The sequence below is a fragment of the Echinops telfairi genome, unplaced genomic scaffold, assembly GCF_000313985.2.
Source record: "Echinops telfairi isolate 266 unplaced genomic scaffold, ASM31398v2 ScPeMD7_2;HRSCAF=8, whole genome shotgun sequence".
NCBI lineage: Eukaryota > Metazoa > Chordata > Mammalia > Afrosoricida > Tenrecidae > Echinops > Echinops telfairi.
This window is the reverse complement of record NW_022103898.1, coordinates 76,829,966-76,856,700: the sequence shown is the minus strand read 5'-3', so window position 1 is coordinate 76,856,700 and position 26,735 is coordinate 76,829,966. Positions and strand designations below refer to the sequence as shown.

Below are 26,735 nucleotides of genomic sequence, written 5' to 3'. Positions count from 1 at the left end.
TACTCACTAGCCTATACCCAATCCCATGAAATGAAAAGAAAACGAGCAGTGCGGAGAAAAAGAAAAGCAGTTTACTTTGCTTGTTAACCAGGACATAAAATTCAGGAGCTCACAGGCACACCTACCTAAATTCCCCTCTGTTCCTTCCACAAAGATCCCGGCCAAATATGGAAGCACCCAGTAGCGGCGTCTGTAGCGGTCCTGACCCAAGGAGACAGCCCGAAGCATTTGGGATGAGTGAAGCAGCTTTTTGCGAAAGAAGAACTGGCGCTGTGTGGGCAATGAAAAAAGAAGATGGTTAAAAAAGAAAAAAAAAGGATGGCATCTGGGCCCAACGCAGAATGTGACCAACCTCCAGCTCCCTCCAAACCCATTTTACCTTGCTGAGTTTTTCTATCTGGCGCTCTAGTTCTGGGATGCTGGAGGCTGGGATATCAACCTGAAGAAACGAGTGGGCAATGAGAAATGTTGGTAAAAACATGAAAGAGAAATAATTGATTTCTCAACTGCTACTTTCCTCAGTCCAAAACCCATACCTCTCCATCTCTTCGACCCCTCCGGCCACGGCCAGATGCAATAGTCTCTTCCTCTTCCTCCTCCTCCATGCCACTGGTCTCCTCCATGATGCGAGAACTTCGCCTCCGCCCCAGACCTTCGTCTGGCCCTTGCATCTCTACTTCAGGCCGCCCAGTTCGCTTGGCCAGAGCAGTTTTCAATCTTGAAACAGGTAAGGAGAAATTAGAGAACACCGGGTTCCAGGCCTAAGTTCTGGCTAGGTTTTCCCCTTTGCCACTTCTCTGTGAGCACTACCCCTACCCATGTCCCATCCTTACCTCCGGAGCCGGCCTTCAACAATCCACTTATTTTTCCTGTAGCTGGACATACTCTCCAGGGTCTTGTCAATTTCACTGCGGTGGAACAGAGAAGGGGAATGAGGTTTTGAAGTAGAAGGGACACACAAGGTAAAGGGAGGGAGTCTCAGGGGTGATGGGACCACAGCTGAATAAGGAACTACGAGCTAGGATCTGGACTGGATGGATGACAAAGGTCTTCAGTTCTCTGGGAAGGCACAGAGATTCCATTCCAAAGAACTCCAGTATCTCCCGATCAGGGCACTGGACACATATCCCCCCAGCACCTCTGGATGGCTGTTTCTCCTCCACCCCCAGCCTGGGCTAGCTTTAAGATAGGTGTGACACAGACACACATTGATCCATCTCCACCCCTAGGTCCTCACTTGATGATAAGGGTGGAGCCATTGAGCTCATGTACAAGGAAGGCCAGGACAGCAGCCTTCTGTTGGGGTGGCTGGGCCTGAAAAGGCTGGGTGCGCAGGCTGTCACAGAAGGCTGGCTCCACTCCATATGCCATAAGAAAGCAGCGCAGGATCTCAGACACATTGTCTCTCGTCAGTGGGATCTCCGACACCTTCTCCCCCAGGATCTTTAAGGACTGTTTGAAGGAGAGCATAATGGGAATGAGGGGGGGATACAGCAATAGAGAACTAGGGAGTTAAGACATGACAAGGAGGAGGAAAGTTGCTGAGACAAGATGAAGGGAAAGAAAGCAAAAGAAAATGGATAAAATAAAGAAAAAAGAACAAAATTAGCAGAGGGGAGTCAGGAAGAAAGAGGAACAGAAGAAACAAGGTAAGAAAAACAAAAACGGGAAGAAACTGCATCTCCCTTCACTTTAGGGAGTGATTTTCAAGCATTCTTAAAAGGGAAAGTATAATTGAGAGAAGGCACTGGAGCCCAGCCCTCCACACGGCCCTAGGAGAGGGTCTCACCTGACAGTAGGAGGGCAAGCCAGGATCATAGAGTGCAGCCTTCAGGAGCCGCATCAGCAGGTCCTGCACCTCGCCCAAGCTGTCACCTTGACACAACAGTCCCTCCTGCAGGACCCCCAGGCTAGGCACATCTTTAGCAGGATCAAAGCCCAGCACCTTGCCGAAACTGTGCAGAAACTCCACAATGGTCAAGCAGTCGGAAAAGATTCCACTGGGCAGTATCAGACCAGGAATGCGAGTGAAGTCCGGCAGAGGCTGTAGGGATAAAAGTGGCACAGGGTCCTGGCAAATACCCTAGAAATTAACAGTTGGGTGGATCCATTGGGCGTTCCCCTAGGACCCCGGACTTGTTACTCTCCCTTCACTACCTGGTGGTCAGTCAGACACATATCCTCGGTGGGCTTCTTCATCTCCTCCAAGATCATCTGTTGCCTCTGCCGCTCCTCCAAGCGCCTCTGGGTGGCCAGCGTCTTGTCTGCTTTACAGGCGGGCTTGGCTTTGGCCAGTCCCTCCTTTTCCTTCATTTTCACCTTCTCCTTCTTTTCTCTCTTGACTTTTTCCTTCAATTTTTCCTGCTTTGTTTTAACCTTCTCCTTCTCAGCCTACCCATCATGGGAAGAGAAAATCATAGAAATTCTATCTTTCACTGTTCCCCAAGCTGTCTCAATCTCGAAGCCCAGAAATGTAATTATAAAAGATGATCTTTAAACTTCAATCCAAAAAGACCCCTTGCAGTCTTCTTTAAAACAAACAGTAGTTTAGCTTAACTAGTAAACAGTGTCTGTCTTTAGCATTGTGCTCTTTTAAAGAATTATCTGTAGCAGATCAAAATGGTTTTAGCAAGCTAAATTTAAATTTAAGTTAAATGTAACAAGTTTAATGCTGATGAGAGGAATCATTTGGAAAAAGTAAGAATGGTCATGCAAGTGGAAGGCAATAATCAATCACTGAATTGGACATGCAGAAATTGGTGTTACTGTGCATATTTTCAACAACAAAAAAATTATTTAAAAAATTATGAGAGGTGTTTTGTTTTTAAAAGCAGTTTGGTAAAAGAAGAAAGTTTAGTGGACTCAAAGTTATACTTGAGCGTTTACATGCACTTACCTTGGATTTTTTCTTAGTTTCCTTCTGCTTTACGCTCTTGGTCTCTTGTTTCCGTTTGTTTCGGGCCTGTAAACCAAAAGGGAAGTCATTTCTCTACTTGGATTAGGGTTCAAGAGAGGAGAGAGAGGTGAGCGGTGGGATGAGAGGTGGGCAATGGCTCACTTCTCTATGCTTGGAGACGCTCACGTTATTCTCAAACAAGCTCGATTTTCCAAGCCAAGGCCGAGAGGCTTCAAGGTATTGAATGTGTGCTGGTATGAGTGGCAGATGTGGAAAGATGCAGCAGACTCTAGGAAAAGTGAGCCACTGTCCTCTCTTCAACGGCACCCACCTGCCCTTGGTTAGGAGTCTGACATTCTCCTCGTTGGATCTTCCGCTTTATCTTCTTTTTAATTTTACTTATTTTTGCTTTATCATCTTCATTCAGTGATTCTGTTAGGCCAGAGAGGAAAAATTGTAAAACAGAAGCCTGGTTCTTGGCTGTGAAGGTGGCACAAATGCTTGCCATACAATAGGCTTCTTAAAGAGCTTCCTTAGAGTTCTATACCCTGTCCTACAGGATTGCGGCTATGACTCGGAAGTGGCACCAAGGCAGTGGTTTGTTATTGAACCTTTGATGTTAAGTGCAATACAAGTCTACTACCAGAAAATGAGGCAGATTGCTATTCAAAAATGACACAGGAGCTATTAAAGGGGCCAGACTGAACAGTGACCTGTGTTAGAGATTTTAAAAGACAATAAAGTAATTTTGGGCAAAACAAAACAAAACAAAAAACCCCCAGCTTCCGTAAGTTACCTAGTTTTATATTTTCTTTTTTTTAAAAGATACATATAATGTATATGTGCAGAGTGAAATTAAAAGAAGCACTTGCTCTGGGGTGGCACAAATAACCCAAAGGGACTTTTCTGGCCAGAAACCCAGCTGATGTAAGGCGCCACAATGGCAGCCTTGTAGCTACTTCTCTCCTAGGTTATGTACCTGAAAAGGCAGCAACCCACAGACTGATTTTAAGAGCAGAGAAAGAGACGGCAAGCCAAAGTGCCAGGCAAAGTGAGTGGTCTCCAGAGTCGGAAGCAGTGATTAATTAAGCAAGACTGCACCATACAACATAACTGATGTAGCTGAATGGTACACATGAAAGCATGTTGATTTGGAAAGTGTATGTGTATATGTGTATACACACCACACCACACCACCACCACACACACGGAGGGGAAAAAGTATGCCCAGATAATGGAGACTTCAGCAGAGTTTGGACCACACTGACACAGCTTTCGTTTAAGCTTGGTTCCCATGTCTTGTCCCATGAAAGATCAGAGATTTTTCTTTCCGAAGACTGAATATTAAAGTATACGGCATTTTAGAATTAATGTTTTTCACATGACAGTACTTATTCTTCCATTTCTAATTTAGAAACACCACCATATAACATCTGTATGGCAATTCTCTGAAGTAAATGCTTTATGCAGATCGACTAGCCATTTACAAATTCTATTAAAATCTAAGAGGCTTGTCCTAGGCCATACAAGTCGGCATATAACCAAGCTGGGACTCTGAAAAGCCTCACTGGCACCACTACGGAGGTGCAGACCACACCAGTGACACTGTCAGAGGGAATGACAAGATGACTTTCTTCCTAAGATTTTTATGCATTGCTTCACTGTATTTCTTATAAAAACATCCCTGTAGTTAGTTATAATAGCAAAAATTATTTTTCATTAAGCCCAGCTTCTATATATCATTATACCTACAAGGTTAAGAACTCAAAAACTCGCTGCCATTGAGTCACTGCTGACTCACAGCGGCCCCCTGTGGCTTTCTGAGATTTTAATGGTTTAGTAACTGATTAGTAGAAAGCCCAATCTTTCTTTCTTCAGCAAAGCTGCTGGTAGTTTTCAACTGCTGACCACGCAGACCAGAGCCCAACGTGTAACCACTACTGGGGCTCAATCTCAAGAGGGACAAGGTTAAGAAGACTCCATGCTAGCTAACTTCCTTTTTGAACCTTGTGATGCACTCGACACTGTCACCCAGTTACAATGATGTTTACGAATCATGTGATTTCATCTGCACATGTTACAAACATGCTGTTGTGTTTTGTTGCTACTGGCAAATGTTCCAGGTGTTTTAGCTACAATATTGTGGTAATTAGTATTTGTGAACCTATATCAGTAACTTTAAAGAATGAAGTAGTAATTAGGAGGAGGGGAGTAGGAAAGTTAATAACAATGTTAACAAATAATGTAGTTCAATTTAGAAAGGTATTACATAACAATTTTGAAGTTCATATTCATATGATCCAAAAAATATTACTTAAGCAATTTACAAATCTATTCAACGCCTATTGTGCTAGAGTAAAACGGATGGTGTTATTAAGGCTTCCATAGGGTCCGGGGCAGGAGGCAGGTCCCTAGAGAGAGAGCAGTGACACCATGCAGTGGAGTATCCTAGTGACACCACTGACACAGAGTCAGAGGGCTCCACAGGACCATTCCAATAGTTACTAAAGAACCAGACCCAGCCTACCCACCTCTCCCACTAAAACCATGTCAAGTATCTTGAATTCAGAGGTGAATTCTTAATCTCCACAAAGGGGATAGATAATAAGTAAGAATTACATATCTGAATCCAGTGTGCTAAGCAAGTAGTTTTAAGACTGGTGGGGGCAGGAAAGCCTTCCCTCTCCTCTGGCCTACATCATTAAATCTGGAGCCAGTCTATGGCTCCAATAGTAAGAGCAACTCAAGGAAAAATCTGGCCAAAAAGAACAACTCCCAAAGTGTTTGGAAGCCAGTGGTGCATCCCAGGGAGGTGATTCAGACTTGTTCTAGCTGGATAGTATCAGTCACGCCCCTGGGAGACCTCGCTGAGGGAGCAGACTGCCAAGAAAAAATGAAATTACCGTACCTTGGGCCTCTGCTTTTTTCAGGAGGCGGTTGTCTGTCTTACTCACTAGCTCAGTGACTTTGACCTTGGGGGGCCGACCTCGGCCCCGCTTCACCTTGGTGACCTCCTTGGCCTTGGCCTTCTCGGTGTTTCGAGGTCGGCCCCGTTTGCCAGTAATTGCTTGAATCCTGGATGGGATTTCCTCTGCTGAGAGCTGTACCCACTGCACACCCTAAGGCAACGGAGAAAACTATGTTACAATGGGAGGCCTTGGGGAGGCCCCAGAACCACTCAATGCCTCAACTTTCCAGCCCCACCAGAGGAAGCGACGCTTTTCTAGTACAAATGCTTAATGAACCCCCTTGGGTCTGCACCTCTGGTGTGTCTCTCTCTTCAAAGAAATCTCCAATAGGCATTCGGGGACTGAAGCTGAAGTGCTCACGACGCACGTTGTGCACTACGTTTCGGCTCAGGTACTAGGAGGAGGAGGTAAAGTGGCATTAATGAAGGTGTAGCCCAACCTACCTTTGGTCAACAATGGTGCGAGCAGAACAGGTCCGAGAGTGGACTATGTCAGTCTGCTGCCACTGGACTATGAAAGGAGTCTATGCTTCCCTAAGAAAGTCCATGGAAGCTACATTACCTTAATCACTTCCGGGAACTGTTTCATCCTCTTCCCACAGGGGCCATAATACCAGGTCTCTCCCTGCCATCGGTGGCTGCCTTTCTTGATGCGCACCTCTCTCCGCCACCTGCCAGAGAAGCAGACGGGCCCTGCCACCAGGTCACACCCCTACCCACTCCCCATGCAACCCAGGAGCCAAGCCCACTGACCAGATGACCCTCCCATATCTGTCTCATTAGAGTTGCACGTGGCACAAAAAGCGGCCTGAAACCCAAGTTTAGCTAGAAGGCAGGCTCAAGCTTTAGCAAACCCTTCAGGCCATAGGAGGAAAGCAATAGCCCAACTGCACAATGCGCAAGCTCAGAAGCCAATCCCAGTGCACCCCACCTCCTGGCCTCCCAATGCCATTCAGAGAAATTATTGGTGAAGAGCATGAAGATGTAAGGGAATAAAAGCAAGAGACAGAGCGTGAGGAGGCAAGCAGAAAAGTTAAACTTGCTGCTGATTCCAAGAAATGATCAGTCAGCCAAGGTTTAGGTAGGAACTCTGTGTTCTGAACAGGAGATCACTTACTCTAAGACTAAACCTTATCTCTGCCTCCAAACTTTAAGCAGTACTCAGACTTGGTGACCACAGTTCCCTCGAGGGATAGGGGTGGGGGAAGACTCCAGGAAGGCAGTTAGTCCTACAAAGCCCTTGGTGTCAGCTGTCATGCTCCTTCTGGTCATGTACTCTTCCTGTACTTAGCCCTCCAAAAAGCAGAACATTAACAAATAAAAATTTTAAATCCCACCTCACTGCTACTATGCCATTCCCCATTCACTGCTATCCCTTCTTCACACAAATAGGGTAAGTCACCTAGTTTGGCCATCTGGGTCCTAGGGTCACCAGCTGGGTTTGGAAAAGGTATTAACTAGAGCCCCTTGAGCAAAACTGAGTCATCACACGATGAAGAAAGAAATGGTGAGGGGAGCCAGCTCCTGAGAAAGGAAGAAGAAAAGCCTAGGAATTGCATACCCAGAAACATTGTCATTACAGATTAACTGCTCTTTTATACACTCGGCTGACTATTGTTCCTCCCCCCTCGGACAATGAGAGTGGCACCCTTCTTCCTAAAGTCATGCATTCAACGTGTCATGGCCAACACACATAGCAAACTAGAGCATTTACCCATGCTGGAGGGGAAGGCGAACTTCTTCTGCAGTAGCAATCCGTCTCCTTAGAACATCACCTTGGGAAGAAGACGAGATATACACACAAACTGAGAGTTCAAGCAAAATCCTACGATACCACAGCAATGGGGAAGGGCCAAACACAAGGCAGGCTCTTCCTGTTACCAGCCAGAAGTGGAGCCTGCCACTCACCACTGCCAGCAGTGACTCCGTCTCCAGTGTTATCTTCCAGATCAGCAGTGGTCTCAGGGAAGCTGTTCACCTCCTCATTTGTTGGGGAGACTGTCGGGAAGGTGGCTGCTGGAGAAGCTGCAGGGGACGCTTTCAGGGAGGTCACTGGGGAGGTAGTCAGGGAGACTTCTGAGAAAACTGCTGGGAGGGTTGCTGAGGAAGTTGGAGAGGCTGTTGGAAAAGCAGCTGGGGAGACAATTGGGGAGATTTCTGTGGAAGCTGCTGGAGAGGCTTCCGGAGAAATTCCCAGGGACTCTGTTGGTGATGCTGCTGCTGAGGTTGCTGGGTGTAGGTGAATAGTGGATGGCTGGTCAGAGGCTGTCTGGGTCAGGGGTGGCGGGAAGTCAGAAGCCTGAGTCTCCATTTCTTCCTGTTCTGTATCACTACCATTATTCAGATCAAAGCTGTTATCTAGAAATCAAAGAGACAGGATGGGTAAAGGAAAAATGGTGTCACTCAAAACAAAAGGCTCCACTTAGTCAAAGTGGACTAAGGTAAACAAGGCCACTTGCAGGGCTTTTCTCAAGGGTTAGAAAGAGAAGTCACTTCTGTTTTTCTCTCCAAGCAGTTGTGAAGGTGTCCCTGTGGGGAAAAGTTTCTTGTCTTTCACCTGGAGCCTGGGCAGAGATCTGAGTACAGGCTGTTCCTGGTGATGAACCTAACTTACAGACAGACGCCTACATGCCCTTGAATATGATGTACATTTGCCCTCACTTTGATATGCCGAACTCTATTTGTAACCACTCCATCACAATCACAATCACCTTCAGTAGCTTTTAAGTAATTGATAAGCCTTTAATGGCACTACCAAAAAACCCCAACCTAAACAACAAACCTCAAACCCACTGCCAGTCGATTCCAATCATACAAAACAGAAGAGCTCGGCAGCGTGTGCGTCTACATCTTTCAGAAGCAGCCATCCTCCTCTTTCTCTCATGGAGCAGCTGGTGGGTTTGAACCAACTTTCTGGTTGGCAGCTCAACTCAATGTGCCCTAAAGGATCCTTTTCTTACACAGTTATGGCAAAGAGGGATGCATACCTATGCCAACTCACATGTTCTTAAAGACACAGGAACAGGTCTGGTTTATACACCCAGACTGCCTGTGCCTTTGTAGTCCCACATCCACTCACTCTCTTACTGCCCTCAGCTCCTAGCAAGGTGCTCTCCTAGGCTTCTGGCCCTCACATTTTTTAATCCCACACATCATTACGTACCTTGCAGGACAGACTCCCCCAAGACAGGTGGAGAGGTTGGGCTGGCAAAGATAGATGCTGAAGTTTGACTATCATCTGCCAGGAGACTGAAGGCAGTGGTGTTATTGAGTGAAGGGCAATTAAGATCAGAGATGACAGAGCTGTCCCCCAGAGGCAGCTTATCCTCTTCACCCATCAGCTCGGTATCATCTATACCATAGAGTCCTCCACTCACTGGCTCTGTACATGGAGGAGGAAAAAATGCGGAAAGTATTAAGCGAAATTCAGAAAGCAAGATTCCTTTAGAGAATATTGATTCAAAGATATCCTATTCTAATTCCCATAGTTTGAAGATTTCCCCCAATGTTGTAGAAATTTTACAGTTCTCTTCCTGAAAGAATAGTCACTATAAGAATCACTGAAGCTTGAGGTGGAAATGAAGGAAAGGCGCTGACCATCGCTATATGAACTCACATAACAGTGCAAAACCTTACTATCATAAAACCGACCTTTCTTACAATTTAGTGGGGTAAGAGTTCAATGGTAAACTGCTCCCTGGCCACGAGTGAGAACCCAAATAGCCCAACTATGTGGTAATAAGTCCCTAACCCAATGAATTATTATAAGTCAGGGCTCCTGGCCAAAAGGAACATTGGGAGATATCCTGGGAAAGGAACCAATTCAGCTCAGAGTGCAGCTGGCCCACAGAGCAGCTGGATGAAACTGGGATCTGCCACAGGAGTATCTGGAGGCCCCAGATTCCCTAGCACTTTCCCTGGTTTACTTGCTCTTCCTGGCAGTAGAGAGCAGACTGCCCTCTGCATGGCTCAGTTAGAAGAACCCAGTCTCCAAGCTCACCTGGTGCTAGAGAGTTGAAGGGCTCCAATGAATCTTCACTGAGGATTGGAGTGTCTTCCAGTTGGTCAGGAAGGTGTGAAGGATCATCTAAGCAGCTCACAGAAGGGTCAGGGACCAGGACAGAGACATTTTGGTGCAATGAGTCCACAGAGGGGATGGAGCCATTATAGCCACACATCTTCAGTTCTGGGAAATCCAGGAAGAATGTGAAAATCAGTTCATTGAGGTATACTAGGCAGTCAATCTCTGCTTCAGGATGTTCATTCAATGTTTATTGCTGCCAGGGTACCAGTTCTTTGCTGGGTACTGACCAGGCTGAGATATGTTGGTAGAATACTATAGCAGGCAGAGAGGGCAAAAGAGAGCAGGGTCTGAGACCAGAGGCCCAGCATGTTCTCAGAAAAGTCCCTAATCCAGTAGGGATAATTGCTCAACAGAGAAAACATTCTGTGATTTGACAAGGTGCTCACTCTTGAAATTAGAATCAATTACAAGCTTTAATATATTCTGAGGGCAAAAATGAGAAGGACTGGCACCCGTATTAGTGCTAACAACAACAAAAAGTAACTACAGGCAATGGTATGATCGACCTGCCTCCTTCCCCTTTCACACACCAGTCACTACCAGGGCTCAGCCTCGTTCAGCAGCCAGTCTGACCCTGCCCATCACTCAAAACTGCCTGAGTGCCCACTGCTGATGCCCTGAGCCCTGCTGGTCTTTTGGAAAAAATTCCTTTTTGATGCAGGGTGTCTGTTGGGGCTGTTTCGGGCTCGCCCACCTGCCCTCTCCAGGCCAGCAGCTCTGCATGAGCTTGAAATAATTTGCACTCCCACTCTCGAGCTGGTGCTGCTGCCACAAAACACCAGCCACTTGGCTCTGCTAATCACCAACATGCAAATCAGCCTCCACTGCAGAGAGCTGGAAAGACAAGTTTTCCTCACCTCAAAAATCCACTGTCCCCCACAGTCCCATTGTCCCTTTCCCCACCCGGCTCACAACACCCCGATTATACCTGACTGCTCCTGTTCCAGCTCCAGGCTGCCTACCAAGCCAGTGCCGTTTTCTGCCACCACTGAAGTCAGCTCCTTTTCTCCCGTCTCATCAGGATGGATACCACTGCCTACCTCCTGGGAGGGGGCAAAGGTCTGGGTGCTGGATCCCAACATAGGAGAAGACTGTGGGGAGGTGAAAAAACTAGGGGGTCCATTGGGTATCACCTCAAAATTCTGGTCAGGAAAGGAATCATACAGTTCCTGTGAGTCGAAGTTAAGCCCCATGGGACTCTGGGTACCATTGGCCCAGAACTCTTGGCTCCCAGCCCGAAGGTTAGTGTTGTGACTTGGGGATGAAGGTTGTCGGCTGCCTCCAAGGATGCCGTTGAGTGGATACTGTCCCCCAGAAAACTGAGAGAGAAGGGGTGGGTCCTTGAGGTTGCCGCCAGGATTGGCAGATGGGTATTGTGGATAGTTCCAGAGACAGTCGTAGGCCACGTTGGGGTGATGGAGGTGTGAGGTGCTGGAGGAGTGGGAAGCAGAGTTCAAAATCCCTGAAGTAGTAGTGTGAGATACAGTAGATAAGCCATTAACATTCACATCCCCATTCAAACCTGGTGAGGAGGAAAAGAGAGTTAGTTACACATATGTATGCAAGTAACTACCCAGAAGAACCCCAAAGTAACAGCAATGACAACAGAAAGGGAAGGTGAAGGGGAGGATTCCCCATTTGCTATATTTGGCTTTTGAGTCTCTGAGGAACACCAAACCCAAATGCTCTTGGATTTAAGTTTAGCAACTGCTGCTGAGGCTGCAGAGTTAAGGTGCTGGGAGCTAGCTTGGTCTACCCCGGGAGCCACCAGCACAGGGCTGGCTGCTGCTTATGCTCAGAGCTTTTTCTTTTTTAAATAAAGCTGTTTTCAGACTTCCTACAGTGACTTGCATTCTTCCCCACTCTTTTTCTCTAGAGGACTTCTTCCCTGGAGTAGGGGACTGGATTTTCTAGGTCCTCCAAGTGCCTGTTTGGCCCTGCAGTGGCACCAGAAGGGACAGCCTCCACGTCAATGGCACATGCAGATCTAGCACTTTGTGCTGGGCTAAGAATAGAATTTGCAGGGTGGAGGGAGGGTGGGGTGGAAAGGGGGGAACCGATTACAAGGATCTACATATCACCTCTTCCCTGGGGGATGGACAACAGAAAAGTGGGTGAAGGGAGACATCAGACAGTGCAAGATCTGACAAAATAATAATTTATAAATTATCAAGGGTTAATGAGGGAGGGGAGAGCGGGGAGGGAGGGGAAAATGAGGAGCTGATGCCAGGGGCTTAAGTGGAGAGCAAATGCTTTGAGAATGATGAAGGCAATGAATGTACAAATGTGCTTTACAAAATGGATGTATGTATGGATAGTGATGAGTTGTATGAGCCCCTAATGAAATGATTTTTAAAACACCCCCCCCAAACAAAACAAAACAAAACAAAAAATAAAAAGAATAGAATCTGCAGTCACCACAGCGACAAGATCTTAGCTCAGGAGGCTGGGCTTGGCCCCTCCCCATAGGCACTAGAAGGTAATTTACGGGGAGGGTGGTGGTGGTGGAGATCATAGCATGATCAGTGCTGCAGCAACCTCTGGATTGGAGAGTAATCAAATTTTTAAAACTAAGGAAGCTGTGAGGGGCCTTCAATGAAATACAACAGTTTCTATCGCTCTGCAATTCGACTGGAGATGACAGGAGGGGGAAGTGTCCAGTGTTTAAGTCTGAGACAGTAATTATCTGCAGCACAGACGAGAGGATACATGTAGGCTTCTCTCTGCTTCTAAGCATAAAATGCCTGAAAACTAGGCAAGATTAGAAAGGTACTTGGCAACTGATAAAAGTCAAATTCAGGAAAAGATCTAATTCTGGCAGCAACACTTTCATGTGGAATTATATAAATGTTTCTCTCCGGAGAACCAGGTAAGTAAGCACTAAAACCCTCCCTTATCCCTGCCTTCTATCATAAGGACCCATAGTGGCACAGGTGCTTCCAGTATCTGCTCTCTTCTCTAGCGTACAAACCAACTGAATGGCAAACAGCCCATCTTAGCCCCAACTTTCAACCCTAGCCCTAACCCATCCGCAGAGGCTTCTCCAACCTCTAAAATCGCTTCTTGGATGGTGGGCCCTTTTGTCTTGCTCTTTCATGGGTCTGACTGGTCTTCAGCAGCAGTATCTGTGTTACCACTCTCTGGCAGTAGCCAGGGGACAGGGCTGACGGAAGAGCAGGCGAAGGTGAAAAAAACCAAGTATGTTTTCCTAACCCCTAAAAAACCTTATGTAGCCTCCATAAACCCCTAGGATTTGTTCTTAGAAGCCTGCAATTTTTTCCAGCAGCGAGAGTTCTATGGATTTACTTCCTCCTTCCCAGACAGGCAGGAAAGAGTTGGAGTAGCTAGTTCATGTGGAAACCAAAGCTCCTCCCATCCACCTGCTTTAAAGGAGTAATGCCCATCCCCTCCCCAGACCATGACCATCACACTCACTTTTCCCTTGCTGGGGGAAGTTCATGGGAGACCCGTTAGTGTAGAGGCCCTCCCCTGAAGGAGAGGGTTTCAGTCCTGAGGCAGCAGATGCAGGGGGAAGGCCAGTAAAATTAAAATGGTCATTTGCCTCCATTTCTGTAGGAGGGAAGAGAGAGATGGGGGGAAAACACTGTAGGTTAAACAAAGTCATGTCATTTGGACTCTTCTCGAAGGAATGTTCCCAGTCCTCCACATTATTTATACTTACCCTTTTCTACCTGATTATGGCAAAACGAGGGATTGAGAAAAGAGAAGGAGATATCCCTAGTTAAGGAATGGTTTTATAAGAATAAGTTTTCTAAAGCTAGTCTGGCTTTAAGAGATAAAAATGGGGGTGGGGTAGGGGGAAACACAAGATGTGGACTTGGTCCTCCTTCTATGTGAATCTCCCCACACCCCCATAAGCCTCTCAAACTCAGGTTACTCCTCTATATCAGATATTAATGCTGTATTCTAATATCTAACATTCTCCAACCTTTCTTTTTTTTTTTTTTCCATTTCCCCCCTCAAAGGTCAGAGTCCCATTGCCAGGGACCACAGAAAATTCTCTTTAACAGGAAGCCCTGGAGATAGAGATGTCAGCAGGAAAAGTATATCTAATCTACACCATGCTTTATTTTGCCATTATATATCTTGAGCTAAATAGCTAACACATAGCCGTAGACATCTGAAGGATAGAGTGCAATTAAACTAATAAAAGGATTTTGAGAAGAATACATCGCAGAGAAAGTGACCAAGTGGCACAACTCAAATCATCCAACACTTCTAATCATTTATGGGAAATAGAATCCTTTCTAAGAACACAGAGCTCAGAAAAATGTCAGACAGAAAATCCTTAAATGAGAGGGTATCTAAAAAATATATAACGTTATAGCTACTAATACAACCTAAATCTTTGGCTTTGTGGTCTAGATGTAAGTCTCATGGAGAAAACAGAACTACAAAGAAGATACTCCTGTCTGAAAAGAGTGGTAGCTCGCTGAGTGGTTAAAAAGCTTTCACCTTTCCTAATACGACTTAGCATAGGGCTAGGAATGACAAGTGACCCCCTTGATCTGAATAACTATAACTTTGCTAGAAGGGCGGGGAGATAAGAAGCAAAAGCTAGAATTACTGGTAAAACCCAACATTTCAATCCTAGATACTTGTGCTATACTAGAGCACACTAACTTGAATGTAAGAAGCATGACCTGTCTTGATACAGGAAAAGCAACCCCTTGCTTTTAAAACAAGGAGGCAGAATTCGGAGAAGTTTCTTCGTTAATTTTATAAAATCAAGCAATAAGCACACCTATGTGATATTTTAAATAGTCTTTAAAAAAAAGGGGAAAAAAGTGTTTTGTTGCTTTGAGGGGAGGAAAAAGTTTGTAGGGTTGACTTATTTCCCAGGCAGGAATTTTCACTTCACTCTAAGTAGCTGACCTAAACATTAATGAAGAAACTAAACTGCTTTTCATACAGAAAAAAACTCAGGCCCCCTCCCCCCCTGATTTTCCTATAGTTTAATTGGAGCCACTCAACAGTAAGGAATTTCATAAGGATCCCAAGAGAAGTGGACATTCTGAAACGAAACGTCTGAAGAAGGAAGTTTGGTTCCCTTATATTTACAGTAGGGTCCTTCCAAAGATTACTGTATATCCCAGAGACGTTCAGTAGTCCCTTTCAGAAGTCCTGGAAATCTGATCTCATCTGATTCACTCACTCGCGCCGTCCAGTTTTATGTGCAGCCACACACCTCCTTGGCTGGCTCACTCACTCACTCACCCACTACTACACTGGGTTCCCCGTTTCTGTGAACTTAACTATATTCTCCTACTCAGTGACAGGCCACAGTTCAGTTTCCCATTCTCTGTGAATCCATGAAGAAAGGAATGATCTCTGCTGTTCAGGGAAAAAACAGCATTTCCCGTTTCATACATACTAATAAGATCACTTACGAAAATCTGCTAAGTAGAAGGAATGGGGGTAATTATCTGGTGCCCTGGTGTGCTGATCTGTTTCCCACCACCTGCTACTAAAGGGTCATCAGGACCACATCACTTCACTTATAAAATGTTTCCTAGATGTACAAAATACGCTGTGCAGTGAGGTCAGCACAAGGAAGTGGCTGCAGGTTGGAATCCCAGCTCTATTTACTGTGACCTTGGACAAATTACTTAACCTTGATGAAACTCAGTTTTATGATTTGTAAAAATTGTAGTAGCCACTTCCTGGCGAGGATTAAATAAGATAAAGAACACAGTGGTGTCTGTCACTTAGCAAGCAATAAATGTTTAGTAGTAGTAGTACAGGAGAAGCTACTAAATTTTTCAAAAAGATGATCAGATTCAAAAAGTCTAAATATAACAAATTTAAAGACACTACCGCTTATTTCATTTTAAATTGACATTTACCTTCAATAAAAATCTGAAGGTAATTTTGTCCTCTCATCCAGCAGAGCCAGTAAGGAAAACAATGAAGCAAAATGAGGGTGCCTACCCTTGAATGAATATAGTTTTGGCCAAATGAAAAAGAAATCCAACATAGAAAGAGACAGCTCTCCTCCCCAGGAAGTATAATCAGACAGGCACCCAGCCTAGTCCCAGTTGTATTTAAATGGATCTCTTCAAGAGCCACAGGTTTCATTATTAACATTTAAGAGGCACTGCTCCTTAAGCTTGATGCAGCAGAGCCCAGCTACTGGCCAAATAGGCTGCTTTTCTCAGTCTTAGAGTTATTACAATGTAAGCCTGTGACAAGGTTTTAACAGACAATGCAGACAGAAAGTGTTGGAATAAGTACTGCAGATTTCAACACTGTTGTGGGGCTCAGACCAATTCTCCAGTCAGTCAGGCTAATCACACAAGGACAGGATACAGTCAAACCCATTAGAGGGAAACCTGGGTAGTCCTTGCCCCACTCTAGACTTGTTCTTCCCATACTCAAGGCAAAAAATAAAACCCACTGCAGGCTGAGTGTACATATAGCAACCCTGTAGGGCAAAACAGAACTGTAAATCTCTCATGGTCAGTGGGTTCAAGCTCATCTAGGGCCAATCTCATTTGACAGCTGAGCCAGCCAGGGCTCCTTTTTCCCCAAACCCACTGCCTTCTAGTCGACTCTAACTCACAGCAACCCTATGTAGGTCTTCTGAGATTGTCATCCCTTATTGAAGCAGATAAACTCCTCTTTCACCCTGAGACTGGTGCGTGTAAACAGCTGACCTTGTGGTTATCCGTCTATGCTTACTCAACAGCATAACCAGGGCTCCCACCCAGTATACCAAAATTCAACAAATAGAGGCTCTGATTTTTTTTAATGTACGAGGAAAGATTTATAAATGCTTATCTTCATTAAATAGCAAAATCAACTTCTGCTGTATACCAAATAAGCCACACCAATATATTCTTGTCTTATAATTATGAATATTATGAAGGCTATTTCTCAGTTCTAGACATACGGTGTTGTCTTCATCCACCATACCCCAATTTAGTGATCTCACACAGGATGGCTTTGCCTCTAGTGGTGTTGGCATCTAACAGAAGCCAAGGATGCTAACTCAACATCCTACAATGCACAGGACAGTCCTTACACAGCAAAGAATTATCCTGCCCAAAATGTCAATAATGCCCTGGTTGAAAAGCCCTACTGTACTACAAAAAAGTTCCCATACTCAGAAAGTTCCACAAGTTTTCACTACTCCCAGTTCCTGATGCAGCAAGGAAAGATGCATTTTTTCACTTTATATGAAAATCACTCCTAAAGAACAAAAAGTCGTATCATTGTGTGTTCACCTCCCCAACACGATCGCTGAAGACAAATGGATGCATAAGCAAATGTGGTGAAGAAAGCTGAGGGTGCCCGGCTATCAAAAGATATAGCATCTGGGGTCTTAAAGGCTTGAAGGTAAACAAGTGGCCATCTAGCTCAGAAGCAACAAAGCCCACATGGAAGAAGCACACCAGCCTGTGTGATCGCGAGGTGTCAAAGGGATGAGGTATCAGGCATCAAAGAACAAAAAATCATATCATTGTCAATGAGGGGGAGTGTGGAGTGGGGACCCAAAGCCCACCTGTAGGCAACTGGACATCCCCTTATGGAAGGGTCTCAGGGAGGAGAGGAGCCAGTCAGAATGCAGTATAGCAATGATGAAACCTACAACTTTCCTCTAGTTCCTAAATGCTTCCTTCTCCCCCACTATCATGATCCCAATTCTACCTTACAAATCTGGCTAGACCAGAGGATGTACACTGGTACAGATAGGAACTGGAAACACAGGGAATTCAGGGCGGATGATCCCTTCAGGACCAGTGGTGAGATGGGCGATAAGGGGAGGGTCGAGTGAGGGTGGGTTGCAAAAGGGGAACCGATTACAAGGATCTACGTATAACCTTCTCCCTCGGGGACGGACAACAGAAAAGTGAGTGAATGGAGACGTCAGGCAGTGTAAAACATGACAAAATAATAATTTATAAATTATCAAGGGTTCATGAGGGAGAGGGGAGCGGGGAGGGGGTGGGAATGAGGAGCTGATGCCAGGGGCTTAAGTGGAGAGCTAATGTTTTGAGAATGATGAGGGCAACGAATGTACAAATGTGCTTTACACAACTGATGTATGCATGGATTGTGTTAAAAGTTGTATAAGCCCCCAATAAAATGATTTTAAAAAAAAGAAAACCCCTCTCCTCTGGCTAAACTGTTTCCCAGAGTTCCAAGGTCCATTTGAAATGCCTTTCCCCCCCACCAGAATAGCCCATTATGACAGCCCCATTAACAAGCTTCCCAGAGCACTACACATCGCAGATGGTCTTTGATATAAGGTAGGGCTGTAACAAAAATATTTTAAGTGGGTGTCTTGAACAAAATTTTTCCCTCACAGTTTAGGTGCCGAATTAAAAGTCTGAATTCAGTATACCAGGTAAAGGAGAAGGGTTTCTCCATTAGCTCGGAAGATCCTAGTCTATTCAGCTTCTACTTCCAGGTTCCTTGGAGACCTCTAAACTTCTTGGCATCTATCTTAGACATCTCTCCACTGCTGGCTTGTTTAATCTCTTTTATATCTCAAAAGATTGACTCAAAATACACCCTATACAAATCTGGACTCATTAGCGAAACAAAACCAACTCATTCCCAAATGGGATGACAACAAACACAGAGGTTAGGATTTACAACATACATATTTTGAGAAAATAATTTAGTCCCAAACTGAGACTTTCTCTCTCAAGGTGTCCTTTCCCTAGTCCTCTTCTGAGCAGGAGGAAAGTTATGAAAAAAGAGAACTGTACTAAAATAACTACTCGAAGACAACTGCAATGTCCAGGCTACTCAGAAAACACAGATGATTCTCCTGTCTTTATTTCTTCTATATTATACTATGCAGTGGTTCTCAAGCTTCCTAATGCCGCAACCCTTTAATACAGTTCCTCATGTTGTGCTGACCCCAACCATAAAATTATTTTCGTTGCTACTTCATAACTAATTTTGCTACTGTTATGAATCGGGTGACCCCTGTAAAAGGGTCGTTTGACCCCCAAAGGGGTCTGACCCACAGGTTGACGCTGCTCTACAGCATCAACAAAATTACTAAGCTCTACCATTATATCTCTAGAGCCCCAGGATGGCACAGTTAAGCACAGTATCACTGGCCAAAAGGTCAGTGATTTGACCCTACCCAGAGGTACCTTGGAAAACAAGCCTGATGATGTGCTTCTGAAAGGTCACAGGCACGAACGCCACATGGAACAATTCTGTCTGCACACATGGACTCACCTCAAGTCAAAATCGACTCCACGCAACTAACAGCATTATATAGCCAGCATCAATTTTAGTGCCAAGTACACGAGTAAACCTACCTTTTCTGCCTGTACCAGTGTATTCATCTACTAAGCTCCTACTGTGCTCAGAAAACCTAAAATTCAGTCTGAATCTTCAAAAAGATAAAAATTCCTAGATAGAAGAAAGGCCCCAAATCTAGACATTCTGGCTCTCATTTGCAGAAAATAAAGGCTGGAAACAGAGGTGCAGGGAACAGAACTGGCAATACACTCAAGGTACATAGTAGGTTTTAAAGTTATTTGTTGAGTGAATATAGGAATCTTATAATTGGGTGCTCAGTGTTTTTGTTTCTTCCCCCCCCACCCACCCTTTTTTTTTTGCCACAGCTCTGGTTGCGGCATTAGAAAACGGCTGATTATTCTGCAGCCGCAGAACACTGAAAGCCCTAATTCCAAAGGTTGTGGTGTTCCCGGGTGCCATTAAGTCACAGAGACACCATCATCCCTACAGTTGCTGTGTTTGATCCAATTGCTGCAGCCACCGTTATCAATTCATTTTGTTGAAGGTCTTTCACCTTGTTGAACCTCTCTCTACCAAGCATGATGTATGTCCTCCGTGACTCGTCCCTCTGATACCATGTCCACAGTTTGTTAAGATAGGTTATAACAAGGTTATTTTGGCTCTGTTTCTCATAATTTTAGCTCCAACAGTGAAAGATGCCACCATTTTCCCAAGAAGATATCAAAGCATCCCCAACGCCCCAAAACTGAGTTGAGCAGGCAAGTGATCAAGACTTCAATTCCAAAATACAAATTGTAATAAGATCTACCTCAGTCTCGTAAGAAGCTCATGTGTGATGAATTCTCCTTAAGGGCACGATATCCCTTTAGTCTCTTAACAGCTTCTCAATTTTAATTATTCCTTAAAACTAGGGAAAGGGCAACACACAATAATAATATTTTACTGCAAATGATCCAGTCCAAGAACATTTTCCACAGCTGTTCAAAGGAGATAGGTGTTTTGTTTGGCAGAATTATATAAATTTCAATTTTATGTAACCAAGAGCTGTTACAATATTGTTTCTTCTGACCCAAGTGAAGTAGTAATGCTGATTATCTTGAGTTATGAGGCATCTCAGGAGATCCACTATGCCAAGACACATATCAAGGTTATTTGCCCTAGGAAATGTTTCAAGAATTTTATACTTTTCCTTATGTCCTAGGATATGAAAACTTGAATATTATTGCCTCACTTTACACATCTCATTCAAGTTCATAACAGTTACTGGCTAGCAAGAAAGTTCAACGGTGGCAAGACAGTGTAGGCCTAACAAGTTTTTCTTCTCCTGGTAACTCCTGGGTCCAGAACCATAAAACTACAAGAGGACTTGGTGCATTCTAGATTTCTGATGGGGTGTGAAGTGAATCCACAGCTTTGCTTGCATCTCAACCCCATCTCACTGTACGCTAGTACAGAAATCTCCTGGAGTTCTCAGGTGGGAGAAAAGGGAAAGAAAAAAAATTCTGAACACAGGACTTTGCACAGAACAGAGAAGTTAACCACTCTCCAATTATAGTATTAGGAGGGAAATGTCTTTTAAGACCTGAGAGTAGTCAAGATAGCAAAGCACCTATTCTAATGAATTGGTTCTAAGAAAAGTACAACCTTCAGCACCCAAAATCAAATAATGGGCTTCCCCAGAGGGGCTGCCCTTGGGCTGAAATCACCAAGGAGGAACAATCCCACGTCCTCACCCTTTGGTGAATCAGCCACTAATCCCAACACACAAATCCCATTCATACAGAAATCTTCCCCATTCCTCCTCTTCCCCCACCTCTCAGAACCTACCCTTCTTCCTGTCACAGACTCACTTCCTCAAAGCTCTGCAATTCAGACGTCGTGGTGCTCAAGAACATTCTAACCCAGACCCCACGAAACTCCTTAAGCCCCAAACACCCCACATCTTATTAGCAGCTCGGTCTGCAGAGGTAATTTGCCCTCATTTGTAACCGAGTAGGTTTGCTGGTGAGTAACGGAGTTTGCTCTCAATGACCTCTACTCTAGCTCAAGGAAGGAAGAAAAAAAACAACACCACCCAGCTAGGAAGCCGGAGATGCTCTGAAGCAAGGATAAGGATGTGGATCAATGAGTCAATTGCTGCAACTACTTCCCAGTTGACAAATGAAGTTTCCCCTCACCGCCCCCCCCCAAAAAAAAAAAGTCTAGGGAGAGGAGTCTCAGACCTGAGGGAGAGCAGGATCCATGCTCGCCCAGAAGGCCCCAGAAAATGAAACCAAATCTGATTAAAATGGACATTTCAAAACAACGAGAGCCGCAGCCACAAACGCACAGCTGCCATTTCCCGGCCACTTCCTGCGGGAGGCTGGGGGAGGGGCTGTTTGTGTACAGATGGAGGTGGAAACTATCCCCCTCTGGCCTGCCCCCCCAGATGCAAATCCCTCTCTCCAATAAGCCTACAAAGGAATGACTGCCACTGGCGTGGCCCTCCGCGAGAAACGGGAAGACACCAAGAAGGGGATGCTGCGCCGACAGCTAGGCTGCCGTGGACACGGGGATCCCCTCGCTCGGCGAGGGGCTCCTCCTCTTTCTTCGTCCCTTCAGCCGTGACCGACCGAGCCCCGAGCGCCCATCCGCGGGGTGGAGGGTTCCCCGGGGCGCGGGCACGCTCGCCGAGCAGGGCCCTCGGGGCACGGCGCTGGAGAGCGTGCGCCCCCGCCCCCCACGGGAGACACCGCAGACCCCAGGAACCCCGGCGCAAGCCGAGCCGGCCCCCGGGCACCCCGCACCCTTTCACACGCGGGCAACCCCGTCCCGAAGCCCGGGAAGCGGAGCCCCTCCCGGGGATTCCTGCTCGAGTCCCCCGCGGGAGTCATCGCCACCCGCCAGGCGGCTTCTCCGCCGCCGCCGCCGCCGCCGGGAGCCCCCTCAGCTCCCGCCCGGGCCGTCCCACCGAGGGCCTACAGCCCACCGGGCAGCCCCTCAGCGCCGCCCCCGACCCCTGGGTCAGGAACACCCCCGGCTGGGGGCTGGGTCCCCCAGTAGAAATAACCCCCCAGACAGCTCCGTGCTCCCGAGCCGAGGCTCGAGCCGGTTCCGGAGCCTCTGTTCCCTCAGGGAAGCCTCGGAAGAAAGCGGGACTCCCTCCCCTCAGGCCCCCAAGCCACAGACCCCCTCAAACCTGAGGCAGCGGCGTCCAGCCCGACTCGGGGATCGTCTCTCCCCGGGGAATAGGCGGTTCACATGGCCAGGCTCTGGGCACCAGGACGGGAGGGGATACCTCGGGGGAGGGGGTGCGGGGACTGGGAAGGGGGAGGGGGGACGCGGCTCAACCGCGGGGCCTGAGCGGAGCCAACATGGCCGGCAGGGGAGGAGGGAGCCCGAGCCGGAGGGGGCGGGGAAGCAACGCCACCAGAGCCGCCCTCCACAGCCACCGGGTCCTAGCGCCTGTCGGCGGGGCCGCACGACCAGGTTCTGGGTCCTAGCGCCGCCGCCTATTCTACATTTCCGCCCCCGTCCCCCCCACCCATTACCCACTCAGTACCTCCCTCTCATGGAGGGTGGTAGTCCAAAGAGGGCCAACGGATTATTTCTAGGGCCCAGACATCCGGCCCTCTCTCCTAACTCAAGGGATGGGGATGGGGTCTGGCAAAGGTGGGTCAGAGCATTGGAAATGCACCCCAGGGCAAATATCTGACAGATCACATTACCATACCATCAGCTTAAAAATAGAAGTCAAGCTCTTTAGTCTTTTACTTAACACATTATGGAACCACATGAAAATTCCAACAGCGCATTCCCGGCTTTCACTGATGAAAACTGGTCAATGGGATGCTCAAAATTTTCCTTTCAGTTTCTTCACTCTCTACACTCAGCAGGGTTCTCACACAATGAAAACGTTCCTTTTGACTTGCTGAATGACCTCTGAGGGCTGCTGATGGAAATTACAATGGTTAACAGAAGCTGCTCAGTGACATGCACACACACTCCTTTCCAAGTGGGTCCCAGGGCCAGGTGACATACCTGCCATTCCTTATGGATACCTCCTGGGCCTGGAAGATAATTTGGGGTGGGGGTGGGGGTGTTACATCCTAGACTGGGAAATAGAAAAGTTGAAATATAAAAGCAAGGTTAGTTAGGTCGAAACAGCGCTGGGGGAAACAAGGGAGGTGGTGCAGAGAGCTAAGGTGTTTGCGAAGCCAACCACTCACCTCTGTCCTGAGAGGGCAGCCTGGCCCTGGAGGGATCACCGTGACATCTGCAGGGTCCTGGACCTTGGAAAGATTCCTGTGCGTGGGAAAAGGTTTGGTTCTGAGACCAGGCCAAGATCAGAGTCTGACCCGAACATGGTCAGGTCAGGGAATAATGGGAAAACTGAGCAGCAACTCAGATGTTCCAAATGTCCCCCAAGTCTTAAGAACATTGTCCATATATTTTCAATACTTTTTCTGACAGGGTCACAGAACTATATGACATGGAGAACCACAAATGAGGAAAAACAGAGGCCCTGAGTTTGAGTGCCACCTAAAACAGCTACAACTTCTAACTCAACTCTGCTTGTCAGATGAAGAGATTAAGACCCAGAGAGGTTTAACAACTTGTTCAAGGTCAAAACAGTGGCTAAGATGTGACAAGAAACCAGGTTTCCTTTTCCTGCAGCTCGCCAGTCTTTGCAGGCTTCAGATAATCCGCAGCTGCTTTCTTGCAGTGCAGTTCTACCAAGACAAGACCTTAGATGGGAGAGCTGCTAAGTCGGGTGGGTGGGGAACAAATAACCTTTTTCTCTGGGTGGGGGGGAGGTCTGGGAGAAAAAGATCAGAAGACTCTGTAGAGCTGGATGGGCCTGAGAGGCCAAAGTCATTTGTGTAGATAGGGTTTCCCCCTTCACACACAGCAAACGGTTTAGGAAAGCGATGACACAAACTGTCCTCAGCAGTGTCCACGGCGTGGACCAGAAGAGGAAAAAAAGAAGGGAAGGAAGGGTTTGCTCCCTCTCTTCTGAGATAAGTAAATTACCAGAGGAAGGAGTAGACATGTAGGAACAAGAATCCTTCTCTCTTCCCAATTAGAACAGATTTATAGGTCATCTTAGAGGGGGAAAAAGCTTCCAACAGTCTGCTCACCTCAATTTCCTAAGTGAGAAAGTGCCACTCAGGAACGCTCTGCAAAAAAATGTCCCCCTCTAGTCCCCAACAAAAAACAAAACATCAGGCAGAGAAGGGAGCTCAGGGTGAAAAACTGGTTCCTGAAGGGCAGGAAGAGAAAAGTGTGATCCCATTTCTCCCTGCCCTTTTCCAAGGCAAGAGGGAGAACCTTCCTGCCTCCCACCCCGGAAGATGTGGCTGGCCACTCCAAGGCTGGGGAGACAGAGGAGGAGCCTGTGCCAGTCAGACGGGTGTAACCACGCCCCCTCCCCCCTCCACCACACACCCACGTAAACCCACGCGTTGGCTCCACTCAGCTCAGGAAGAGCCGGTTACTCCTGTGCCCCACAGACGGCCCCCACCCCTTCCGAGCCTCAGGCCTTGTCTCCAGGGCAACCCCTAGGTTTATCCCAGGCTGGAGCAGGTTGGGAAAAGGATAGGTAGGATAGGTAAGAGTCACCTGGAATTAAAAAGGAAAAAGGAGTGGGAGCCATTCTTCCATCCCCTTCATCCCTGGATGGGAAGACCCCTCCTCATTCCATTGAAATAGGAATCTTCCTTGCTGGTTGAAGAACAGATGAGGGTGGGGCAACAATATGCCCAACAGCTGGGTGTTTACATCTTGCCAGAAGCCACCCCAGGCAGCAGCTGTGCTTCTCCCCACATCCAGACAACAGAGGGCAGACTGACCCCATATGTCCCCCAAACATTCCACAATCCCATCAGATGTAGCCACTCACCCATCCCATCTCCCTTTAGGAAGCGACTGGAAAGGAGAAAGGGCAAATGGTCATTTTTTCAGCAACTTCTAAGAAGGGTGCCTAGGGAATAGTCTGAAACTCTCCAAGCCAGGCCAGTGGGTGGGTAATGAGAAGCATGGGGAGGGAGAAATTAGCACCTGCTCCCCCTTTCTCACCCTCCCAGTTCCTGCTGCACCACTCTGACTCTGGGGTCAGCTGCCAGGGCCTAGCTCCACTTTGGAGTCAGATGGCTGGGGCTGAGAAGGGGAAGAGAGAAAGGGAAAGAAACAGGGGATTCGTTTGCACCCCTCTACCTCCTTCCTTCCTGACCTCCAGAAAGTACAGGCATCCAGCCTCAAGCACCACTACTGTCCACTTTCCTTCCTCCCAGCGCCACAAGCGTGACTCTGAACCAAAATCTGACGCCCTGTCCCCCAGTTCTGGAGTCCCAAGTGATACTCTTGGGGGGGGGGGGCAACTAGACTAGGGAGGAAGCCCTCCCTCCCCCTTTGGCACACTCACAGCCCCCAGACTCTAGAGGGCAGAGAGTAGAAGTGCCCCTGCCCCTGTGGGTTTCCCAGGATGTAAATCTTTAGAGGAGCAGAGCCTCCCCTGTTTCCTGCGGAGCCACTGGTCGGTTCAAACCTCACCAGCACACCTTTCTATTTCTCACCTCTCCACCCCTGCCCTGCTCTTGAAATAAATGCTCAGATAAATTGGGTCTGGTGGGGCAAATGCCCTCTCCCCTCCCTACGTTAGTGCTAAACAGTCTCCTTTACCTCTGTATTTTGGGGAGACTAAACTCCATAACACATCGAAAATATCCTAGCCTCTGCTCTACCCTCCAAGGGGGTAAGAGCTCCCTCAGATTCACAACCATTTTCCAACTCGCTTAGCTGGCTGGGCCACACTGATCCGAGAAGGGGTCAGCTAATTTTCTTGGGGGTGGGGCCTCGTTTTGCATCTCAATCAAGAAAGCTGCCTCACTCCTATCCACTCACTCCCCAGCTCCCTTGGAGAATGGTCCCCAGCCCCCCTCCCCCCAACTCTTCCCCCAACAGCCCCTAAAAGCCAGAATCACAACATTCTGCTGCGCCTCTCCCCACCGCCCAGACTCTGGGGGCGGAGCATTCTCAGACTGGACCAGCCCACCCCAAGTAGAGAGCCCTTCTCAGCGGAGCTCGGTTGGAGGGTTCTTTGGCCGGACCCTCAAATGTAGGGAGATGGCGTGTGGACTACGGAAAAACTGGGATTTAATTGAACTTGAAAGGCTGCGTGGAGCTGGGCTACGACAGTGACCGTAGTTTACGCAGCCCTCTCTCCCCTCCTGTGTCCCGCCCCCCCCTTACTATGGGGAAGGAGGGGAGTTGGGGGTGGCGGTTATTCCCCCTCCCATTGGAGGTTAGCATGGCGTGGGAAAGCGCTGGTTCCAGAGGGGAGGAGGCGCAACGCAGACCGCGGCAGATTTTTCTGGCGAGGGGGCCGCGGGGGAGGGGGAGACCCGGGGCTCGGAAGAGGAAGGGTCCGGGCAGAGGACGGCGGAGAGGCGTGAGGAGCCTCGGGATTCCGGGAGCAGCGGCCCGGGGAGAAATGGACGAGGAAGATGGAGGGGGAGGGGAAGGAAGGGCAGCTCCCGCGGGGGGAGGGTCCGACACTG

The 26,735-nt window shown here is 47.3% G+C and overlaps 1 protein-coding gene across 6 annotated transcripts in view; it reads right to left on the bottom strand.

Annotated features, from left to right (window-relative positions):
* BAZ2A (bromodomain adjacent to zinc finger domain 2A) overlaps positions 1–26,735 on the bottom strand; it is a 34,713-nt gene that overhangs the window by 6,463 nt on the left and 1,515 nt on the right. For 2 of the 6 annotated variants that reach the window (XM_045292583.1, XM_045292603.1), the window contains exons 2-20: positions 23,406–23,481; positions 13,384–13,518; positions 10,877–11,470; positions 9,865–10,050; positions 9,028–9,246; positions 7,773–8,222; positions 7,579–7,639; positions 6,427–6,535; positions 6,158–6,259; positions 5,805–6,015; positions 3,228–3,328; positions 2,897–2,962; positions 2,158–2,391; positions 1,790–2,044; positions 1,238–1,452; positions 834–908; positions 537–717; positions 380–439; positions 126–270 (exon numbers count right to left, since the gene is read on the bottom strand). In XM_045292583.1, coding sequence (XP_045148518.1) covers positions 126–270; positions 380–439; positions 537–717; positions 834–908; positions 1,238–1,452; positions 1,790–2,044; positions 2,158–2,391; positions 2,897–2,962; positions 3,228–3,328; positions 5,805–6,015; positions 6,158–6,259; positions 6,427–6,535; positions 7,579–7,639; positions 7,773–8,222; positions 9,028–9,246; positions 9,865–10,050; positions 10,877–11,470; positions 13,384–13,516 — 3,397 coding nt within the window. In that variant the 5' untranslated portion in view covers positions 13,517–13,518; positions 23,406–23,481. Of the gene's footprint in view, positions 1–125; positions 271–379; positions 440–536; positions 718–833; positions 909–1,237; positions 1,453–1,789; positions 2,045–2,157; positions 2,392–2,896; positions 2,963–3,227; positions 3,329–5,804; positions 6,016–6,157; positions 6,260–6,426; positions 6,536–7,578; positions 7,640–7,772; positions 8,223–9,027; positions 9,247–9,864; positions 10,051–10,876; positions 11,471–13,383; positions 13,519–22,375; positions 22,460–23,405; positions 23,482–24,317; positions 24,462–26,735 lie in introns of those variants that run through there. The other 4 variants (XM_045292581.1, XM_045292578.1, XM_045292589.1 and 1 more) reach the window with 3 other exon arrangements.